Here is a 17,736-nt window from a genome sequence, read left to right on the forward strand (position 1 = left end):
AATACTCCAAGTTTTTCCCTTCCTATCACCCCACTCCCATCTATTTATCTATTCTGTGTCCCACTCCCTCAGGTATCTAGTCTTGCTAAATTTTGATAAATTAATCAAATGCTAAGGTGTTAGGGACTGGTGGTAGTTCATTTTGTTCTCTTACGAAGAAAATCACTTAAGCAGAGATCGTCCATGTCTTCATCCCAAAGAAGCAATTCAAATGGTAGGTATTTCAGGCAAATGGCAGGCTGGGAAGGGAGTGGTTTGTGGGCAAGAAAGTATTCCTTTTGGTCTTCTATTATTTCTTCCATGTGCAATTCCAGCGTCCTTGTACAGTCCAGAGAAAATGCTGGGCTTGAGACCATTGCTACCCTACACTCATCCTCTTCTATGTCTTGCCCTTTATGAACAGTGAAGGAAAGCAAGTAGCTGGAATGGGGAAGAATGGGTGGTTTGCTGTGGCTTTCCATGCCTTCCACATTTCCCAAAAGAAGCCACAAGATCAGCTCTAGAGGCTAAAGGCATTTATTAACTGCAACTCAGACTCGAACAGAAAGCAGATTGAATTCTTTCAACAATTCTTGTTTGTACTCCAGCCTCTAGTTATAGAGCAGTGTCACAAAGCTGAGGGGAAAAAAATCTTTTGGGACAAATCTGGCTCCCAGCTGCCTGGCCTCATGTGAACAGGAACTTGGCACAGTAGGAAGGGATAGGCTGTTATTGCAGCTGGCAAATGTTGAAGGCATCATGTGGTGAACCTACTCGGCACGGGAAGAAGCATCATGCCAGTGAATAGCAGCAATTGGCAGAAGTAAGGTCAGCCTGGAGTAGGGGATGGAATGGCCCCAAAAGGGGAAGGTTGCCTAGCAATCATCTTCCTTGCTTAAGTCGGAACTATTAAGTGCCATTTTAATATGTTCAGTGGGAATCGGGAGGTCTGGGTTCAAGGTCTGACTATAAATTGTGTGATCTTGGGAAAGTCACTTCTTGTATTGGGGCCTCAGTGTCCTTTTCTGTAATAGAAGAGGATGAATCAGAGGTTGCAAACTGGAGGCCTCTGGGTCTGATTTGGTCTGTGGATACATGTTGGTTGTCCAGCCCAATATTTTGTTTGCTTGTTTCTAGTTTGAAAGCCTTGTTTGTATTGTCTCTCCAGTTCACCACAGTCCCCACTATTCTTTCTGATCTTACCACTATCCACCAGCCCCTCCCAGCCATTTCCTGTATTTCTCATATCCATCTTCCTCCCAAACACTAAGGGGTCTTATAACTAGTGTGCTGTTATAACTCCACATTCAGCCTCTAACATCACCAGTAGGCAGGCAGAGATGACCTTGGGGGAAAAGTAGGGAAGTTTGCCATGAACACAACCACAAAGGGCAAGTGGGCATAAAATTAACAAACACCACTTAAGGAAACAGTTGGATGGATTTTCTTAAAGCAGACTCCCCGTGTCCCCTCGCCAAGGATGTAGCTTGTTGAACATCTGTGGCTTTTCCTGGACCTCAATTCCTTTGATCTCTAAATTGACAACATACTTTCTTTGAATGCACAACTCTCACAGGATCGTGGAGGGGCCTTGACCATTGTTCAGCTTTGACTTTTAAAAGAGTTATTCTTTTGTGGAAAAATGGAACCAAGTTGCAGTCCTTCCTGTGTGATTAGATAAACAGTCTCAGGAAAACATTTCATTTTTTTTGGTCTTTATAAGGGCAGTGTGACAGCGTGGACTTCCCCTAATAGAAAGCCCTTTTATCTATGTGTCTGGCCACTGGCTAGCCCTGGGGATTTTCCTTCTCACACAGCACCCTGAGACCAAGGCCTTCCCCCTTGAGGTCTCCATTGTTCTCCCTCCTTATCCCATTACCATCCCTGACACCCTTTAGTGTTATTTGTGAGAGGGCAAAATATAAGCTACAGTGTGAAGAGCTAAGGTGAAGGGTTGGTGAAGTTTCAAGTTCAGGACCTCATGACCTATTTGATTATTTCACCTTGAGTCACGTCCAACTGCGAGAGTTTTACAGGTGACTTCTTTTCATGTTCTAGTCTTGACATAAAACACACTCTCTTGGCCCCCTGATCTCTGCAGAAACAAGGTCCTTTCACCTAGGTCCTCTGGGACTTACTGAGGGTTGTAGGCAGGACTGATGTCATAGCTCATTGTGATGTCTTCAAACCTCAGTATAAAACAGGCAACCCTACCCCCAGTCTTCCTGGGACCAGGGGAATCTGCCAGATGTTGAAGTTGTAAAGGGCTTCCTTGATGGACTGCAGGCTGTGTTCCAGGTAAAAGTCCACAGGACTTCAAATCATTGATTAGAAAGTAAAGAAACCCAATGCTGGCTAGTGAAATGGAAAGCTTGACATTTTTGGTGTTAACTCAAATGAAGGTAATAGACCTTTGATGAGTTGAACTTCCCCCTTGCGCACTTGAATACCTTAACACTGGCTTTCTCATTTTAAGTCGAGCAAGACCTCTCTGGGGCAAAAGTTTGTGATTTCCGTAGGTGTGAATGGATGAACTGAATTATAAATGGCTCAGTTAGGGTAGGAAAGAAAGCTAGTTGATTTTAGAGAACTGGAGGAGGGAGACAAGTTGTTTTCTCCTTCAATATGCTCTTTCCTTTGAATTTTCCCTCAGAACCTAACTTTCTGCCTTAGTTTAAAATATATATTGGTTTTCTGCTTGAAGGAGAATTATTTTGAATTAATCTAGATAATATCTTTTGGTTTGCTGATTACTTTCCCTTTTTCCTTAGCCTATTAAGGTAAGGAGCGCTAGACAAGGAATTAGAAGAACTGTTCTAGAACTGTCCCATATTAACTTTTGTTTTTAACTTATCTGGGCTTCAATTTCTTCTATAAAGTGAGGAGAGTGAATTAAATGAACCATAAGGCTCTTTGAGTAGATTTTATGAAAATATTAATTAGTTTCACTGGACTAGGGCAATGCCAGCTTACTAAATAATAAACAACAATCATTTTAATTACACACATTTATATGAAACTAGCAAAATGTTTACATGGATTATGTGTATTATGAAGACACCTCAGGGATCACCTAGTGCAATGACTCTCAAGCTTCAGTCATTCATGTCTCATCTTTATGATATTTGTCATATTTGTGTATCACCAGCAGTATTATTTAATGTTATTTCCTATACTGACTTGTTTCTTAAAATCTTAGAAATACCTTAGTCTCACCCTAAACCATAAGATCCATGAAGTCACAGATTTGATGTACTAGATATATCTCTTTCTAATAAGTTTTCATTTATGTACTACCTAAAATCAACTAATGTGCCTGTAGTCGGGGAATACGTATCATACTTTGAAGAACATCACTATGGTTCCTCATTCAAGTGTAGAAACTAAAGGTTGGAAAGATTAAATAATTTTGTTTCTTATCACAAAGCAGGTTGCCATGGAGGCATGACCAGAGGCTACCTCCCCTGATATTGTCACAATTAGGCAGAGCTGTGGCTAAATCCCAGGTTCTCTTTCCACCTCATCATGCTGCTCTCACAGTTGCCATCATGATCTAAATATCCATGTTCTTTGAGATGGAACTAGACTCCATATATTTCTTAAATCTACTAAATTATAATAATAAAACATCTTTGTAACTTTGCATGAGTCATTTAATATCTCTGGATTTGAGTGCCCTTATTGAAATGATAATCCCAGTTCTGCCTCCTGCTACATGGGGAGAAAGTAGCTACCATTGCCTAAGCACTTCCTAGGCCCTTTTCTGGATTATTTTGTTTCACCCTCACACCATTATAAAGAAATGGGACCAGATGATTTGTCAGGGGCCTCTTTGCTCTGAAATGTTATCCTTCTAACAGGGGGAACCCAAGTTTGCTTATCCAAAGCAGTATGTGTGTACAAAAGGAGCATGAATATTTTAACTTTCATGGAAACCAGATATTCCAGCTAGTCTCACTGAGTAAAGTAAATTTAAAAAAAAATCTTATAAAGTAGAAAATTTGGTGGTTTGGGATTTCCCATCAGGCATTTGTGTCCTATATAATGAGTTTCGTCCAGGTAGACTCATCAGGTGAGTATCTTGATCTCCTAACCTAGGCTTAGGAGTTGAATCCCATCAGCTCCAGCTATCTACTGTCTTGTACACAGGCATACCTCCTTGTCCTGATGACATCACAAAGCTGCTTTGAACACAAGTGAGGTAATAGCTGTGCACAGCTGTGAGAAAGCTAAAGTGCCCCCTGAGTTGAGAAACCTTTGCCATAGGGACCTGTTGCCTGCTGGGGGAAAAAATGCTGCTGCTTATCAAAGAAGGTAACCTTGGTAGAGGATTCTCCCCGGTAGCTTATCCTAGCCCTGGACCCTCTCCAGTACTCATTTCTGTAATTTTTCTGTCCTAGATTTACTATTCTGAAGGTGGACAAGCTGCATCCATCGGGCGATTCAAAGATCGAATTATAGTGTCCAACGAGCCAGATAACGCATCCATCACTATTCTGCATATGCAACCAGCAGATAGTGGCAACTACAACTGTGATGTTAACAACCCCCCTGATTTTAGTGGCTACAATCAAGGAAACTTCATAGTCAATGTGCTAGGTATGGACAATTTTTTATACTTTTTCTTGGAGCAATTTAGGACATTGAATGAGCCAGGGCAGCGGGTTATGGTGCTGATAAAGTGCCACGGGTAAAGGTCCTCCCTTCTCCTTTGATTTTCAGGGATCTAGAAACGCATCCCCAATGCTGAGAAATCCACATAGCAACACTAAGAAATCACTCTTAAAATATGTTGACACACTTGCCAAAAGGAAAGAACTGCCAAAATGACAGACAGCAGTAGATGACCCAACCTTCAGGGATCCCTGTCTCTGAAGGATAAAATGAGAACAGATGGGACAATGCACAGTCCCACTAAATGATCGCCAATAACTCTTTCAGAGGAGTCTTCCAGTTAAAGCCAGTTCTACCTGGGGGAGATAACTGCTACCTTATTACCTCTCTTAAGCCAGCCACAATTCTCACCATTAAATTATTCTTTTGAATAAAGGCAGGAAGGTCCCTTTTTAAAATGTTAACACTATTTGGATTTTCTTTTTAGATTCCACATACAAGTGAAATTACATGGTTTTTGTCTTTCTCTGTCTGACATTCCACTTAGCATAATGCCCTCTAGGTCCATCCATGTTGTTGCAAACGGCAAAATTTCGTTCTTTTTTATTGCGGAGTAATATTCCATTGTGCATGTATACACCATATTTTCTTTATCTATTCATCTATTGACGGACCAAAACAAAAACAACTCATAGAAGGTGGACAGGCTGCATCCAGAGAGGAGGGAGGTGAGGGATAGGTGAAAAAGGTGAAGAGGAATAAGAGGCACAAAATTTCAGTTATAAAATTAACAGGCCAATGGGATGTATTGTATAGCACAGGGAATATAGTCAATAATATTGTATTAACTTGGCATTTTGACAAATCAATGGTTACTAGACTTAGTGTGGTGATCACATCACAAGGTATATAAATGTTGAATCACTATTTGTACACCTGAAACTAATATAGTATTGTTTGACAACTGTATTTTAATTTAAAATTATTTGGAAAAAAAGACCACATGTGGGGGCAGAGCCCCAGAAAGTAGTTTCCAGGCTCTCAGCCTCACGTGGAAAGGTGCTGGCTCAGGTAGTAAATGGCCATCAACTGTGATTGCATGGCCATCAGCTGTGGCTAGTTGGCCGTCAGCTGTAACCAGTGAGCCATTGGCAGCTAATATAACTGCTGTGGCTAGGCTAGCAAGAAGAAAATGGGGGGCTAGCAAGAAGATGGTGGCTGGGCTGGCAAGCGCGGATTGCAGTTAGGATGGCGGGTTGCAGATTGTGTGGCTCCTATTTCTTGTTTCTCCAACCCAGCCACCAGCGAGAATATAGTGATATGACTCCCCTACCTATGGCTCCGTGGGTGTTCCTTTTTGGCCTCACCATATTCTGCGTTCTCTTGTGGGGAGCGGGAGCAGAGACCCCACAGGCACCCTGCATGACAAATGGCGCAGCGAGCAGGGTCTCCTGCATGACACCACTGTCGTGCTGGAGACCCTGCTCGCTGAGCCATTTGTCGTGCTGGGAGGCCTGCGGGGTCTCTGCTCCCACTCCCCACATGAGAACGCAGGATACGGTGAGGCCAAAAAGGAACACCCACGGAGCCATAGGTAGGGGAGTCATACCACTATATTCTCTCTGGCGGCACTATACTCTCACTGGAGGCTGGATCCACAGTGTCCGCAAACCGCCATCCACACTTGCCAGCCCAGCCACCATCTTCTTGCTAGCCCCCATTCTTTCTCTCTCCTCTCCTTCTCTCTGCTCTGTAGCCGCAGCAGTTATATTAGCGGCTAATTGGCTAACTGGCTACAGCTGACGGCCAATCAGCCACAGCTGACGGCCATCTACTACCCGAGCCAGCACTCCTCCATGTGAGGCCGAGAGCCTGTAAACTACTTTCTGGGGCTCTGTCCCCACACCACATGTTAAGCCAGAGTTGAGAATTAATTTATGTATATACAAATATTCATTATGTGACATTGAGCAAGTCATATTCATTCTTCAAATGAATTTGGAATGGTTCATTTATTCTGTATTTATTGAGTGCCTACTGTGTGCCAGGAGCCATGAGATTTTCAGTGATGGAAGCATGGTTTCTGCTCTTGGAGAGTTCAGAGTTTTGGAAATTTCTAGGGCTCCTTTCAACCCCTGTTTAAGAGGACAATAGCTGTTTTGCTCCTGTCTGTCAGCCTAGCAGGGCCTGTCTGCAGGCCTTCGGGAGGACCGAAGGGAGGGATGAAAAGGCTGTCAACCCTCACCGACTTACCAATTGAGCTAAGGGATCTCCCACTTCTACGTATCCCCAAATGGAGCTGATCCAGTCATTGCTCCTCTCAAGCTGTGTACCTCCATCACAGGAAAGGAGGAACTAGATCAAACCAGTGACTTGATAACTGAGTCGTTTGGAAAGCAGCAATTGGTAACAAGGTGCACACCGAAGAGAATTGTCCAGAGTTGTCTGAGCTTGCCACTCAGGTGATGCCAAAAATGCACCAGCTAGCTATTTACTGTGAAGTTTGCTACTGCATCTACCCACCTGGAAAAGAGGGGAAGGTAATTAAGAGCTGATTTTTAAGAGCAGGGTAGCTCAATCGTGTTTTTCTTTTGCTGAGCCCTGTGCTAAGCATTGAGGTACAGGGGAAGACAAGAGAAGTATACACACGCCCTTTCCTGGGAGAGTTGATGTCCTAGTTTGGAAGACTAGTCATTTACATGGGAAGTAAATGGTCTGATATAGATCCTAGTACATCAGGCTGGGAGCCAGAAGACCTGGGTTCTAGCTCTTACTTGGCTACTCAATGACCTCAGGCAAGTCAGTCCACCTTGCTCTGGGCATTTTGAGATGGGGTTGTAACTCCTGCCCTGTCTTTAAAAGTTTATTATGAGGATCAAATGACATACTGCAGACTCAGTGTTCAGAGAATTTGAGGGATTACTCCTCTAATGGTTTTCTGTTGCTCCCTGGCACTGGGTTGTCCTTCTGACCAGAAACAACCTAAAGAAACCCGACCTCTTTATCTCCAAGCTTGGAAATAGCCCTGAGATAAAGTCACACAGGAAGGTTAATATTCTTAAATTTAAAGTGCAAAAAATCTCAAATCAACTTCCATAACAAGCTGAGAGTCATTTCCTCTTCAAATTGTTCTTTCCCATGAGTCTTTGGGTCAGTTGTTCCTGCAATGACTGTGTCATGACTTTTCCTTAAGCATCCAGGATCCAGGCAAGGTAAGTGGCAGAAGGATCTGCAATTTCCTTGTTTGTTTTGGGATCTCTCAAAAATTCTATTTTTATTAATTGGGCTAAGAACAAAAGCATTCCACAAATTAATGCTTTCTGGAAATTTTGAGACCAACAATTTTCTCTAAAAATTGCAGAGGCTGTTTACTGTTCTCAAAATCCATTGCATGTGAGTGCCTATTCTGCATACTCTGAGTGAGGGGTAGGGCATGGTGGGGGCAGGTAGGTTAGGAGGCCAATGGAGGCGAGGGATGTCGATATGTCCTTAAAGATAGCTCTCCCAAGCAATGCATTTTTCAGGGACATTTTATCACCCAGTGGTGGACATTGATCCCAAGCATTCACTCGTTCGTGCATAAATTCATTCAACAAACCCTGACTGAACACATGTCCAGTTACTGTGCTAGGCAATGGAGATGGAAAGATATAAAAGATAGGGTCCTGACCCTCCAAAAGTTCAGAGTCTAGTGAGAGAGGCAGGTATGTGACATAAAAGCTTACAGTGGAGGTAGGGGAGGAGAGTTCGGAAACACGGAGGAAGGACTAAAAGCCGTGTGGGGGAACTAGAGAAGGCTTCCTGGAGAATGTGACTTTTTCACCGAATGTTGAAGGATGTGCAAGAGTGTGTAAAGTAGAAAAGGGGCTGAAACGGCAGGACACGATTTAGGGGAAGGAAATCGCAATGAGCAAAAGGCCCAGGTGGTTTGGCCAGCCATTTATTTGAGAGCCTTCCATGAAGTGTGACAGCTGCGGAAAATGAATCTCTGAAAAATACCCTGCAGAGGTTTGTATAATTATTTTGTATATGTTTAACATGAGCATCATTTTCCTTCTGCAATTTCGCACATAAAAAGAAAATAATTAATTTAGTGAAGGTTTGAGAACACACTGAAGCATTTTCATTTATTTTCTGAGGTGAACCTGCTCCTCCCACACCAATTCTATTGAAAGCAGTAAAGCTAAATGGTAAATCAATGTCTTTGGCAGTAAACAGCGAAGTTCTACTGGGGACTTTAACTGGATAAAGTGTCAGTTCAATCCTGACTCAGTAGTTTTGGAAAATATGTAGGTTTGGGACGTGATTCAAAATGATTCACTAAGTGTTCTGTTAATAAAAATAAAAGGAGAAAAATGTGTTCAGCAATAAACAAACAAACAAATACATAAAATGACTGTTTAGGTTTGATTCTGGGCTCAAGAAATGAATGCAAGTGATTCTAGGTTTTTGTCCATCAGTTCAACTCCTGGTGTTTGACTTTGTGATGAAACACCCTGTTTAATTTTATGTTCAAATTTCTCTATTCTGCTGTAAAGGCTATAAAATCATCATGTTTAAAAAAGTTCAGTATCTAAGCTGAACAATAATGAATGCCAACTATAATTTTATATATATATATATATGTATATATATATGTATATATATGTATATATATATATGTATGTATATGGTTACAGGAAGCAGAGTACAGCATTAGGAATAGAGACAGTGGTAGTGTAATGGCTCTGTGCGTTGTCAGAGGGATAGTGGATGGGGAGGGTTCACATAGTGTGAGGGATATAAATGATAAACGTCTAAGTATTGCTTTGTCTTGTGCACCTGAAACTAATAAAAAAAAAGTTAAAAAAAAGTTCAGTATCTAAATCTAGTGATAGTTGCAATGGCCTTCTGGTTAAATAGCCTTGTTTAGGGTAGGCAAATCTAATGAATTGTCCCCAGCTGAGAAAATCAGTGGTAAGGAAGAGAGAATAAAGAGAGAAATAGAAAAATACTTATTTTAATTAAAAGACACCTGTTTAAAAGATAGAGTTGTTTCAAAGAAGTACATACAGCTATAGCCATCTGTTTTCTTGCTCATGTGTCCAGTGGGTTAGAATCCAAGACTGGAAGATTGACTTCAGTAGCGAGCTATAAAATGTGGCGGCAGGAATTAGTCCTGCTCATAGCCGTCTGCAATTCCACACGCAAGGCTCTATAAACATGGTTTTAGTTCTATACATATTAATACGCTATATTAATGTTTGGATTACCCAGAGACCAGATAATCTCTAGTTCACATTTTGCAGATGGATCAACTGAGGTTTGACTCCGTTAGGTTACTTGCCTAAACACATCTAGGGGAAAGTTGCAGAGTCAGTATTCTGTGTGGGTCCAGAGTTCTGTTCTGAACTGCCACCTCCCAAGAGCTGGGCAGTCCCGGAGTATTTAAGGTCAAAGCAGTCTAAGGTAGAAAATCTATGCCTTTGGAGGATTTTAAATCTAAATTAAGATAAGGAAGGTAAGTTGGAAAGTACTTTCTGTCAGACTAAGGTTAGAAAAAGCTGTGAGCAATAAGATGAGAGAGGAGATTCAGATTGTTTCCCACAGAACTTCTCCACTGAGGTGTTTCATAAGCAGTTAAAATTCAGTGCGTCCCAAACTGACCTTATCCTCGCCCCTTCCTCCTCCTCACTCTTGCCCCCGAAAACCTGCTCCTCCTCCTGTTTTCTTTATCTCAGGGGCTGATGGCAAGCTCATGTACCCAGATGTTCAAATCAGAAACCTGGGAGTCATCACTGACTCCACCTTCTTCCTCATGCCCCATATCTAGTAGGTTCCCGAGTTCTGTTGACCTGTTAGTACCTCTTGAATCTGTTTCCTCCTCTCCCTTGGTTCAGACACCCCTAGAGTCAGAGAGATCCAGGCAAAACGTGAAAATGACCATTCTCTCTCCCCTACTTAAATTCCTTCCATGGCCCTCCTACTCTCAGTATAAAATACATGAAAGACATTTGTGAGTTTGAGAAATAAATATGTTTGTACTAAAGGTTTAATTAGTACAAATATGCTTCTGTTAATTTCTGGGGTTTATAATTGTTTGGATTGTTTTCTTTCTCAATAAATGAGATTTATTTGGTTCTACACTTCAAGGATTCAATAAAACTAGTTACATTGTGAAAAAAAAAATACATGAAAGACAAAGCCCTGGAAGCCATGGCCTCCTCTCTCCCCACTCCCCCCACTGCACTTCAGAACTGTGTCAGAATTACTTTTGAATTTCTGGTGCCTAGCCCAGTGCCAGGTGCACAGAAGACACTCAAGTATTTTCTTGTGGAGTGAAAACGGAATAAAGGTTTCGGTGCTCTATAGCACACCCTGCCCCAAATGGGCTTCCCCTAGCAATGAGTGCCACAGGCAAATTCAAACCCTCCAAGCATTTTGTGGCACCCCCAGAAGAACAAATGCCAAAATGACTCGTAAAGGAGAAGAAAAATATGGCATTAATATAAAAAATGTGGTATTAATATAACAATTAAAAAAACTAACAGATTATCTCAAAGTATTTAAGGGTTCAATTTTCCTTTAAAACTGTGCTTCAAGAGTATAAGCTATGCTCCTAGTTGTTTCGTGTTTGCTTATGTTTGGTTATTTTAATAAAGATATATTTTAAGAGACAACATGGAAGTTCATGATTATGAATCTGAGGAGGAGGCCCACTGAAGAAACACTGTTAGAATGTTAATGGCCTGGAAGTGCCTTGCGCCTGAAGTGCTCTCCTCCCATCTAGTGGTACAAACAGAAAACTGTCAAAATTACTTTTTAAAGTTTTCCTTTTTTTTTTTTTTTTTTTTTTAAACAAGCCCCCATGTTGCACAAAATGAAAGTGAGGAAGTGACTGCAATTGTTACAGACTCTCATTCATCCTACAGGGCTTTTACTCTTTGTCATTGCTTTACAGTCAAACCTTCTAAGCCCTTTTGCAGCGTTCAAGGAATACCAGAAACTGGCCATCCTATATCTCTTTCTTGCCACTCAGTGCTCGGTACACCTTCGCCTGTGTACCACTGGTATAAACTTGAAGGAAGAGACATCGTCCCAGTGAAAGAAAGCTTCGGTAAGGATAGCCCTCAGCAGCCCGGCGGTGTGCTGGCTGACACCATGTGTGTGTGGCCGGCTGCTCATCTTTAGAGCTCAGTCTTTTAGTTTTCTGGGAGGGGGATGTAAAGAGAATGTCTATCTCCTAATCAGATGATTATGGTCTGGTCTTATCCCCACCTTTTAGAAGTCAAACCTGCTTTTGGCTCAGAGGTGGTGGGTATGGAGAGAATGGCATGGTCCCAGATGGTCTACCTTTGGAATAGTTACAAGCGTTCTAGTTGGACCCTGGACATTTCGAGAAGGGGAGGCCGACGTGAGGAAGTGGGTGGGCATTGAATGATCTGCTACACTGATATGATCTGTACCCACATAAGAGATTTCAGAAGTCTATTTCCTGGTTTTGACAGACCCAGCCACCGGGATTTTGGTTATTGGAAATCTGACTGATTTTGAACAAGGTTATTACCAGTGCACTGCGGTCAACATCCTCGGCAATAATACCTGTGAAATCGATCTGACTGCTTCACGTGAGTTGATCATACAACCTTAACAGTTCTCCTTAAGTCAAGTATCCTAGGTCTGCCGACCAAGTAAATTAGTTAAGATCCCTGGTTAGTCCTTCCTGCCTCTCTGAATATTTTGGTGCTTTATGTATACATATATTGGTTGATGTGATGAATTACCATCCTAATATCTAATGGTTACATAATACTTATATGTGCCACACACTGCCATAAATTGTTTACAAAAGTTAATTTGTTTAACTTCACAGCATCTCTAGAGAGTAGGTTTTATTATTTAATCAATAATACGACAGCATCATTGATAGTACCAGGCTGAATTCTCTTTGTTATGCTGTTGGTCAATCCAGGTGAAACTGTAGCAGTCTATGTCACACATAGAGCTCACAAACTTTCCAGTTCTTAACTATTTGTTAACATCTGCCTCAAATAATAATAGTAATAAGAACACTCACACCTATGGTCACAGAGGCTAATATTTGTGGAGCACAAATCATGTGCCAGACAACTCAGCCGGGTGCTGCGAGCATTACCTCACTCAATCCTCCGACCACCTAGCTTAGGAGGCAGAATATATTGTTAGCCTCATTTTACTGAAAAGGAAACTCAAGTTCAGGGAGGTAAGTGACTTGCCCAAGATCATCCAGTTGGTAACTGGCAATGCCGGGATGCCTCTAAACCTCAACCTTCCAGTTCAGAGGTGCTTAGTTACTAAGCATAGACTTGAGGGCCTGGCTAGTCAGGGGTGAGATTTCATATGGTATTCCTTGCCACACCTCTCACAAATTGCTTAACGACACTTAGGATCATGTCCTGTATTCATTTTTTCTAACTTACTTTGAATCTGTGGTTTTACTATATACCGGCTCCACGGTGGCTAGTTCCATTGGATCATTGCTTTCCTAGGAAGCTTTCTTCTTTGTCTTTGTCCTGAATCAACCATTTCCAACTCCAGGTTGCTCCTTCATTCTCATACCATTTTCAGCTCTTTTCCATTCAAAGAGAAGGCACCTCATCTTTTTTATTTCCTTTTCTATGGTCCCATTGTACCCCCAATCCCTTCATTGTTTGTGTTGTTTTCTGTAGATCTTCCCCCAAACCCTTTTTGCCTTTCCAGACATAGGGTCATACTGCAGATGTAGACACTCCTAGGATTTGTACTTGAGCCTTACTTCCTTTTGAATCCTCTTTCCAATGGTGTTGGCTTTTGGCTCCCTCCCTTCCTCCTTCCCTTCCTCCCTGCCTTCCTCAAATATTCACTGAATATCTACTATATGCCAGGTACTGTCCTAGGTGATGGATACACAGATATTAATAAGATACATGTCTTACAGTTAAGGAGCTCACAGTTTAGCTAGAGGGACAAACAAACACTAAAATGTGTTAAATGCTGTAATAGAGGTCTGTACAGGGTGGTCTGTGGGACACCGAAGAAGAAACAATTAATTATGCTTATAGAACCAGGGTCAGCTTTACCAACGAAGTGCTGTTTGAGCTGAATCTTGAAGCAACTTGCAAAGCTTTTTTCTTTATGTATAAAATAGGGATGGAGGTGAAAGGAGGTTGAAGGATGACAGTAGAGCAGCAGACTTAGAAGGGCAACTAGTCCATGTTGGGGGAAAGGGACGGAGAATTCCAGAAAGGATGTCTCTGGGGTGGGGGAGGGGTATAAGAAACCAATAGATTATGTGATGTGTTTGAATCTATTAAAAGGAGTTTCAGAGTTTTGCTGGAAATTTGAGGGATTAGTGATTATACATTAAAAAAAAAAACAATCCCCAAATGAGGTAATCATTATCCTCAGGGAACATTTTAAAATGTTGTACAAGAAAAGATCATAATATATACCAGGTTCTGCACCTGTGAACAATATGTACATAGTCACAATACTTGGATTTAACTACAACTGGTGCTATAACTATATTAGGAGAGTGTAGCAGGCTGTGAGGGGAACGGTGTAAGAAAGTTAAATCTTCATCTTCCAGAGTAGGAAGTCAATAGAAAATGACAAAAACTGGAAAAGGCAGGACATATTAGAACAAGCATAAAGAAATAAGGGGGCAAATTCCAGAAGATGAAAAAAACAAAACAAAAATACTGAAGAATGATTACCTGTAGTGAATGGGACTCAGAGACGGGGGACTGCCATGTTTCTGTTAGAAGCCCTAGCAGAACTGTTTGACTTTCTAAATTATGCACATGCATGCCTTTAATCACAAAAATGTTAAAATAATAATCAGCCAATTCAAGTAGCCTTTTGTCTCAAAATACAGGATGTCCATCCTTATTTGAGAGGAGGCGGATGGGAGTGGGCCTGCCTAGAACCCAGACGTAGCCTCTTGGGGTCAATATCTCAGTACTTTCAGGTCTGGTGCTCAGCTGGATCATCTCACATTCATTAAGTTTCTCCACAGACTGATCTAACAAGCGTGCCTTTCCATAACATGCCTGTGTGTGGAAAAGGGCATATCTCTTTCCAGTGGCCAGCAGGCATGAGGCTCCGTGGTAAGCATGGAATTTGTGGAAGAGACGGTTTTTAGGGATCTACTTCACCTGTGCTCAGGGAAAGCCTGGTGAAATGTCCTTGCCTGTAACAGGTCATTTCTCTGGTCAGCAGATTGCAGCTCCTTGGTGTCTCTCTCACTGACCAAGCAAATGCGCACTGAAGATTCTCTTTTCTAAACCCTATTTTAAAGAGACCCCACCTCCTGCAAGTTGGCATATTTTTTACCTTACGTGTGTGAATGTGAATGGGTAAGCTACATAGTCGAGCCAGGCATCTTTCTTCCCCCACTATGAGTCCAGCTGGCAGAAGTCAAGGATTTTCCATGTTGCCAGCCTATGCAAGTCTCTTGCCCCCATATGAATGCCCCCAGTAGTCCCCATGACTCATGGATGCACATGTATGAGATAGACAGTATGTTCCACTTTACTAACCAGCTGCTTGTATCCTCCAGATCCAGAAATTGGAATCATCGTTGGGGCCTTGGTGGGAACCCTAGTGGGAGCTGCCATTGTCACCTCTGTGGTGTGCTTCGCAAGGACCAAGGCAAAGGGGAAGGAAAGGAAGAGAAATTCTAAAACCACCACAGAACTCGAGTAAGACATTATTTTGTTGTCTTTACTTGAATACGAACATTTCTCAGGCACACAGCTCTTTCCAGTCAGCTCTTCCTAAGCACTTTTTTTTAATGCTAAGGTATCAGAGATACCTTTCTCCTCACCCTCACTGCTTTTATAAAAGAAAGGTGATGGCTACTGTTTACTGAGCGCTGTATGCCAGACTGTTCCAAGCACTTGACATCAACTCATTTAACCACCACAGCAACCCTTTAGGGTCTAAGAACATGTTTTATCATATCAATATACTTGTATTTCTACCAACACAGTCGTAAAATACGGTTTTTAATGCTTTTTGTATGGAACAAGGGGCCCATGAAGGCAAAAGTGCGTAGGGCCCACAGAAGTCAGAATGAGACCCTGCCCACAGCCCATGCTCTTGACCACTCTGCTATTTCTTCTAGAATGTATGTATATCACACTCATTCATTTGTTCATCCCTCCATTTCTATGCTTCCACAACTATGTATTGGGTACCAGCCAGGTGCCCAGTACTGTGCTAGATGAAGTGGGAGCTGGAGATGCACCTGAGCCATGGATATGGCCCTTAAAGACCTTATGAGATCTTCAGGTCCTTTCATCCTGATACCAGTTTTCCCACATTATAAACACTGGTTATTCTCTCTTGAACTCTCATAATATAGTTGAGACCTAATCTTGCTGCACCCAAAATGGAGACACATGGTCTGACAGTGAGACAGAATATCAGAAATTACAGAGGTCCTGAACAGACTGGGGCCCGGTCACTGAAGCTACAGAGCCTATAGCTCCACATGAAATGTCAAACCCTAACTTGTTCTTCCCTGGGCCTTCTTCCTGCAGACCAATGACAAAGGTAAACCAAGGTACAGAGTTTGAGACAATGCCATCTGAAGATGTTACCCAACTAGAAGCAGCTCTGCCATCTTCCTTCCATGAGACTGACCCTGACACCATCCTGGGGCCAGATCATGAGCCTACCCCCAAGCCTGAGCCTGCCCAGGAGCCTGCCCCGGGATCTGATCCTGTCCCAGTGCCTGAGCTTGAGATTGACCTGGAGCCAGAACCCGAACAGGAGCCAGAGATGGAGCTGGAGCCGGAACTGGAGCCCGGGATTGTAGTTGAGCCCTTGTGTGATGAGGAAAAACAAGTGAATAAGCCATAGGCTGGTAGCCTAAGCACCGTGTTCATCACTTAGAAACCCATTATTGGCGTTTAGAATTCAGCTGACCTACCGATCTCCCACCACCTCGCTCCATTCCGACCAATCCTCTTCTAACAAGGTGCTCCTACCATCAATCCAAAATAAACAGGTCAAAATAACTACTAAATAAATGCAAAGTTTGCTGCATTACCAGTATTGAGTACTTACAATTTTACTAATGCGTAAACATAACTAATGATAAGGCAAGTGATTTCTAACTCAGTTGAAAGTGTTTTTGCAACCACACCTCTGTCGTATTTCAGAAAACCTTATTTCTCTATTTTTAGCTACTCTTTGTTACATTCCACATGCACACATGACAAGTTGACATTAATTGGATTCAATATTATTTCTAGGATTAGTTCAGGGCTTCCCATTTTCACATTGACCACTAAGAATTCACCAGCATCATCTCATAGATTGGGAAAAACATCCTAAAAAATTCCAGAGGAGACTATATAAAGGGTACATGTTGATTGGTACATAGCACTTAAATCTACGTCTTAACATTAATGCTTCATTTATCATATTAGATTTCCCAAGGGACCACCCTGTTATTCGGTATCTGAGCGTAGCAAAATTTTAAACTAACCCTTTTAAATGAAAAAATAATATACAGGCAAACAATTCCAAATACAATTTTTCTTCAGTGAATACAAAATATTGATGTCATAGATGATGTACAATTTAGCTTTGAATGAGCAATTGTGCTATCACTGTGTCTCATGCTATCTACTTTGGAAGGGCCAGACGAGGAAACGGTTCTAAATGAACACTTCAGATCAGTTTTAGATAATCTGAGCTAGTTATTTAATCCGTTTTACCTTTAGGGTATCCCACATTAGTAAGGAGATATTCTTGTGTAAATGTCAAATATTAACTAAAATGCATTGATATCACCTCTTCTTCACCTGGCAAAAAGCTCTTCCATTGATCATATTTCACCTACATCCCACCTTGAAGAAATTTACAGGTAGATGTTTTCATTTGTATAATCAATCAGATTTTAAATCTTGTTTCAAAGTTCATTAAATAATATTCAATAAAATTGTATTTTAATGATCCTAAGGCAAGTCTTTTATAAACAATTTTGTTGACATTTATGTACAATAAACTGCACCTATTTCAAGCATACAAGTTGATGAGCTTTGACAGATGTATACGCCCATGAAACCACCACGACAATCTAGAGCATTTCCAGCATCCCAAAGTGTTTCCTATGCCCCTTTGTGCAATCCC

General features: G+C 41.7%; 1 protein-coding gene across 1 annotated transcript in view; it reads left to right on the plus strand.

The window, feature by feature from the left end:
* VSIG1 (V-set and immunoglobulin domain containing 1) overlaps positions 1 to 17,535 on the plus strand; it is a 55,564-nt gene extending 38,029 nt beyond the window's left edge. Inside the window, exons 3-7 of the mRNA XM_074323585.1 lie at positions 4,380 to 4,578; positions 11,534 to 11,689; positions 12,081 to 12,200; positions 15,152 to 15,293; positions 16,137 to 17,535. Coding sequence (XP_074179686.1) covers positions 4,380 to 4,578; positions 11,534 to 11,689; positions 12,081 to 12,200; positions 15,152 to 15,293; positions 16,137 to 16,458 — 939 coding nt within the window. The 3' untranslated portion in view covers positions 16,459 to 17,535. The remainder of the gene's footprint in view (positions 1 to 4,379; positions 4,579 to 11,533; positions 11,690 to 12,080; positions 12,201 to 15,151; positions 15,294 to 16,136) is intronic.
* The last annotated feature ends 201 nt before the right edge of the window (positions 17,536 to 17,736 follow it).

The sequence above is a fragment of the Rhinolophus sinicus genome, chromosome X (assembly GCF_036562045.2).
Source record: "Rhinolophus sinicus isolate RSC01 chromosome X, ASM3656204v1, whole genome shotgun sequence".
Taxonomy (NCBI): Eukaryota; Metazoa; Chordata; class Mammalia; order Chiroptera; family Rhinolophidae; genus Rhinolophus; species Rhinolophus sinicus.